The sequence below is a fragment of the Vigna unguiculata genome, chromosome 6, assembly GCF_037176805.1.
Source record: "Vigna unguiculata cultivar grain cowpea cultivar isolate G323 ecotype 2 chromosome 6, ASM3717680v1, whole genome shotgun sequence".
Taxonomy (NCBI): domain Eukaryota; kingdom Viridiplantae; phylum Streptophyta; class Magnoliopsida; order Fabales; family Fabaceae; genus Vigna; species Vigna unguiculata.
Window position 1 is genome coordinate 2,164,856 of NC_140797.1, and position 6,441 is coordinate 2,171,296.

The 6,441-nt window shown below is 39.6% G+C and overlaps 1 protein-coding gene across 1 annotated transcript; it reads right to left on the minus strand.

Moving 5' to 3' along the window:
- Positions 1-578: 578 nt before the first annotated feature.
- On the minus strand, positions 579-1,715 carry LOC114187764 (uncharacterized). The gene has a single exon (XM_028076120.2). The coding sequence runs from the start codon at positions 1,713-1,715 to the stop codon at positions 579-581; it is 1,137 nt and encodes a 378-aa protein (XP_027931921.1).
- Positions 1,716-6,441: the final 4,726 nt, after the last annotated feature.

Consider the following 6,441-nt stretch of genomic DNA (forward strand, 5'->3'; position numbering starts at 1 on the left):
CGAAGATGCACTTTTCGGGGTTGAGGCGGAGGTTGTACTGTCGTAATGTGGAGAAGAAGGTGGACAAGTCTTGAGCGTGCTGGTGATGACTTGGGGATTTGACGACCATATCGTGAACGTATACCTCGACACATTTGCCTATTATGTGGCTGAAGACCTTATCCATTAATCGCTGGTACGTTGCTCCTGCATTTTTGAGAATGAATAGCATAACTTTGTAGAAGTAGTTGGCGTCGTCTGTAATAAAGGCTTTTTTGGTCATGTTGGATGCGACCATTGGAATCTGGTTGTAACTAGAGTATCCATCCAGAAAACTGAGAACTTTGTTACCGGCTGCACCGTCAACTAACCGGTCGATGTTGGGTAAGGGATAGGCGTCCCTAGGACAAGCCGTTAGCTTTCTTAACCAATATTAAGTTAGAGAGCCAGGTGGTGTAATGGGCTTCTTCGATGAACCCTACGTTAAGCAACTTGTCGGCTTCAGTCTTGGCTGCTAGTCGACGTTCGTCACCAAGCTTGCATTTCTTCTAAGATACATACTTGGCATCCTTGAAAATGGAAAGTTTGTGGGATGCGACTTAAGGGTCAACACTTGGAAAGTCAACGGTGGACCAGGCAAAGAGGTCTTTATTGCTAATGAGGGTAGGCGTAAGGATTTCACGATGCTCGGGTTGTAAGCCAGTGCCTAGTTTGATGGTACGTCCATTAGGGAGTTCCAATGGTGTAGTTTCATCGACCGGCTCGAGGCGTGCATCCCGACCTACTCTAGGGTCCAAATCATCTCCAAATAGGGTTATGTCAAAGCCGGGTGGACGCTCAATATGATTGGATTGAAGAATGGGAAGTTGTGGGCATAAGTTGGCCATGTAGCATTCGCGCGCAAGCTGTTGGTCGCCGTGGATGGTGAGGATATCGTTGGATGGGGATGGAAATTTCATGGCCAGATGAGGTGTGGATACCACTGCGCCGAGAGTGTTGAGGGATGGTCGGCCGAGAAGGACATTATATGATGTAGGCATGTCGACGACAAGGAAGCCGATGAGGATTGTCTTGGTTTGAGTGTCGTCACAAAAGACAGTATGGAGGTCGATGTAGCCGCGGGTGGAGACTTTTTCCCCTGAGAAACCATATATGGGTTCATCGTACGGAACCATAGTGGTAGTGGGGAGTTGTAGTTTCTGGTATGTTGCCCAATAGAGGATGTCAACTGAGCTACCTTGGTCGATGAGGACCTTCTTGACGGCATAATTTTCCAACTCCACCGTGATGACCATGGGGTCATCCTGTTCGTGATCAAGGCCATGGAAATCATCGTTTGTGAAGGTTATAGGGGCCATGCGACATCTGTGGTGGGACTGGGTGATGTGGTTGATGGATTGTAGATGGCGGAGATGTCTCTTTCTGGCTGATGAGGTGGATCCCCCACTAGCGAAGCCACCAGAGATGGTGTTAATGGTCCCGCGTAGTGGGGGGTCGGTCGGGGCGATATTAGTGCAAGCAGGTTGGTGGTCGCAGTTGGTGGGTTGGTTAGGACGTTTGTCGTGACGAGAATCGCGGGAAGGGCTTCGGTGGTCAGAACGTGGAGGGTGATCGTCTCTGCGGATGAAGCGGCAGAAGTGGCCAACACGAACCAATTCTTCAATCTTGTCTTGGAGTGATTTGCATTCCTCTGTGGTGTGGCCGTTGTTTCGGTGATAACGGCAATATTTAGTCATGTCTGCGTTTGGGGGAGTGGTCATCTTGCGTGGTGGTGGTATGAGGTCGGCCTGTAGGGCTTCGTCAAGGAGACGAAATCGAGGGACATTTAGTGGTGCGTATCTGGTGAAGCGGGGTTATCAGGGTTCTCTAGGTCTAGGGTCAGGCCGGGAAGGTTGTGTAGGGGGGTTGCTGCAGAGGGTGTATAGTCGTTGCAAAATTTTGTATGGAGAGTTTGCATCTCTTCCATGCGGATGTAGTCCGCGACGCGGAGCTTCAATTCATGCATGGAGGCGGGTGGGTGGAGGTAGACGTTGTTGGCGAAGGGGTCGGATTTGAGAGTTAGTGCCATGCACTAAAGTATCATTTCCTGATTAAGGTGTGGTGTGCGAAGGGCAGCCTTACAAAAGCGGTCGATGAAAGCCCGGAGCGTCTCATCTTGTTCCTGTCTGACGCCAAGAAAGGAGATGGTTGTAGTTTGATGTGGGCGGCTGCCGGCGAAGTGAGTGGTGAAAATGTGGGAGAGGGTGTCAAAGCAGTCGATGGAGTATGGCGAAAGGGTAGTAAACCATTCGAGGGCGGGGCCTTTAAGGGTGGTAGGGAAGGTCTTGCAGAAAACGGCATCGTAAGAAGTGTAGAGGTCGACATGGGTGATATAGACCTTGAGGTGTTCATCTGTATCGGTCTCACCCAGTGGCGGCACTTCATACAATATGTTGGGGGTGCCAAAATTTTGGTTAAATTATTATTTGATCCATTTTTTTGTCTAAAAATATCATATTGGTCCTATAGTGTTTTTTAGTTTCAATTTAGTATGGATCTCATAAAATTAATGCAATTTTATCTTTTTCGTTAAATTTTTTCAAGCGGAACAAAGATTTTTCATCAAAATTGATACTACGATTATGCCAATTATACCAACAAAGCACATCATTCACAACTTCAATTTTGATGAAAAATTATTGATTTGATTTAATAAATTTAACGAAAAAGGACAAAATTACATAATTTTTTAAAATTTGGACCAAATTGAGATTAAAAAAAAACTAGATGACCAACTTAATATTTTTGAATGAAAATAGGAACCAAAAGAGTAATCCTAAAATTTTTATATAAACTAGTCAAAACATTGTATTTACTTTTTTTGTGATAATAAAAAATAATAAAATTACAATAATTATTATTATAATTATAAAATTAGATATAAATAATTTTTATAATTTTAGTATAATTAATGGTTCAATTTTAAAAAATAAAAAATAATTAAATTAAACAAATAACCATTTAAAAATAATATTAATAAAATAATTACTTTTATTTAAAAAATGTTTAAAAAACTAAATTAAAAAATAAATGTGAAAAAGAAAACATAAAAAATATAAATGTGTAAATATTTATTAAAATATTAAATTTGAAAAAAATTATTTAAAATCATATATTAAATTAAATGTAACAAAAAAAAAATTGGGGGGCCATGGCCCCCCTTAGTCCTAACGTAGTTCTGCCTCTGGTCTCACTTGCATAGCGTTCCAGTGTGAAGGGTTCCCACTGGGCAAGGAGGGGGGTGTTGGCGATGAAATCAGTAAAAGGATGACGACGTCTGGGTTGTTTGGATAGGAGCGGGTGAGGGGGATGGATGGTGAACGAGAGTGGGAAAAGTTGATGTAAAGTTGTGAGGGGGGATATGGGTGGTAGGGAGGGTTGGAGGTATGTTGTAGGGTGGAATGTGGGTGGTGAGTAGGGTGGAAGGGATGTTGTAAGGTGGGATGTGGGTGGTGGGGAGGGTGGCAGCGGGAGTAGGAGCCGCAATGTTCCCTGGGAGGGTGGGATGGAAGTGGGTATGATGGGTTGAGAGCATGGGAGTATGTTAAGTGGTGGTTAAGGTGTGCGGGGTAGGATTGTACTCGCTTTCTTCTTCGGTAGGCTGGAAAGTTGGGGACCTTGCGGCATCAGATGTTTCCTTAGCCTTTCCCTTTTGAGTGGGATCAACTTTGATCTTTCGCCTTAGCTGTGAGTTTTCCTATCATAGTGCCTCCATCTCATCAGCACTACGTTTCTTCAGATCAGCCAGTTCTTGTTGCATCTTGGCTTGACCGTCTAGGATAGCAGCCAAGTCCGGGGTGGTAGTAGCAGGTGCTGCAGGACCTGCTTCAGCTTGCTTGTTAACTCCTGCTCTGTTGTGGGTAGAAACCATCTTCGAGAGAATGCGAGTTGGTTCGTAAAGTATTATCTTGTGCCCTACGGTAGGCGCCAATTGTTCCTACGGAGAACAAATAAGATATGTCAAACACAAGCGTTACCTTACCTCAATCCGCAATCTCCTTTGTAGGGTTCCTCCTGGCTGCCATATGCCATCTGTGGGTATCTCAGTTTGGACCGGTTTGGACCCGAAAGGGGTTACCTGCGGAAGAGACTCTGATGCTCAAGTCAGCAAAAAACTCTCAGAAAGTCAAATCTCGTAATTAAGGGAGTAATGAATGCGTACCTTTAATTGTTGGGGTCCATGCATATTTATAGATTATTAATTATGTCTGGCCACGTCATAGGTCGGGCCTCTGTTTAGGCCTTAGGTGGGCTTGGGCCTTAGTCTAGGCCACTTAGCACGACTATCGCGAGCCTTAGGGGTTTTGCTGGTAACGCTATGCTAAGTTGTCGTTTAGTTTCTTTAAGATACCGGCTTAGGCCGGCTACTTCTTTAGTGGCCTAGACCGGTTGCTCTTATAGCACTTTAGGCTCGTTACTTTCATTTGCTTGACATATGTATGGTGATTATTTACGTCCTTGGCAACTATATGGACGAGTCTTATGGCTATAGTCGGACTAAGCCGCCTAGGTGTAGTACAACTTATATTTCATCTTTCCATTTGGTCAATCATTTCTTTATCGACAATCTTGATGCTCATTGTCACTCATAACATTCATCGTTATATTATATGCTAAAACATCGTCAACGTTGACTTTGGTTCCATATTATCTTATTCATGACATAATTTATTGAGATCTCATCATTTTCAACAATTTCAGATACATGTGGTTCTTCTGAAACCAAGGTTCTTCTGGAACCAAATTATTAAATATGTCAAATGAATCTTTTTGTGATTTACACCTCCTCGATTAGGTCATCTTGTCCTTTTAGCTCCTTTTCTCATTCAAGGATTTTTTATCTTTGGAATCAATAGGCATACCACGCTTTAATCGTGTTATGAATTAATATCAATAATATTTGGAGCATTTAGCAGTTGGTATATGTGATTTAATTACCCTATTTTTGTTAGTAAAACAAATTGATAATTGATTGACTAATTTATGAATGAATTATCATTTGAATTTCGAGTTCACATTCTTTTGTTTGAGGATCAAGAGAGATAATGATAATTCATTCCAACCAACATCTTTATCCAATTGTTTTCTTCCTCCCCCTAATGTTGGAAAAACTTATTCATCAAAAATGACAGTTGACAAATCAAACTGTAAATATGTCTCATATCCAACATATATTCTCAATCATCTCTAAAGGCTCATCATAGTCCCTTTTGGTGGGGAAATTCGATCATATACAAAAATTCTTAAATGAGACAATTAGGTTACTGACCAAAAACCAACTGCATAATAGAATAATTATGATAATTTGTTGGCTTGATGTGAATCAATCCTGTAGCATGTAAAATTGCATATCTCCAAGTAGTCATTGGAAGATTAGCTCTCATAAGTAATGGTCTTGCAACCAACTTTAGATGTTTTATTCATAATTCTACAAGTCCATTTTGAGCATGAACATATGTTCTACTAGATGTTCAACTTCAAATCCCATTGACATACAATACTCATGAAAAGCATAAGATGTAAATTCACCAGCATTATCAAGACAAATTTTCTTAAACGAATAATTTGGGAAGTGATCTCTGAACTTAACTAATTGTGCTAATACTTTGCAAATGCTTGATTGCAAGTTAATAATAGACAAACATGTGACCATTTAGTTTATGCATCAATTAAACCATAAAATATCTAAATGATCCACATGATGGGTGCATTGGACCACAAAATCACCCTTATTCATTCCAAAAGAGGAGGTTGACTCATTTCTAAAGTTTTCTGGTGATAGTCTTATTATCAACTTTCATTGTAAACATGTATTACATGATAGATCTAGGATGACCAAACTGATCATGCCAAATAAGGAATTCCTTTTTGATTCATAAACTTCTGTTTTACAATGATCTGCATTTCAATTGTACTAATACATGTGTAGTATAAGCCATAAGAGAAGATTGATAATTTCTCCAATACATATTTTTTTTATTCAACCCAAGTCCATTGATATAAAGATATTTCATATCTCCTTCATTGTTTGTCTCAATATGATATCTATTTAGACAAATATCTTTAGAACTTAATAAGTTTCTATTAGACTTCTTTGTAGAAGTGTAGTAGCTCTTCTAGAGTCTTTAAAACATTATTTGTGATATAAAAATAATGTTAATATTCACTTCTCGAATAAGCAAATAAGAGAAAAATAAATTAATAATCTTGAGAGTTTAATTCTTGCACTATCAACAAAATACAATATATTTAGTCTATCCAATATTACTGCATATCAAAATGATTATATATATATATATATACATATATATATATATATATATATATATATATATGTATGTATATGTATGTATATACATGTATATACATACATATACATACATATACATACATATATATATATATATGTATATATATATATAT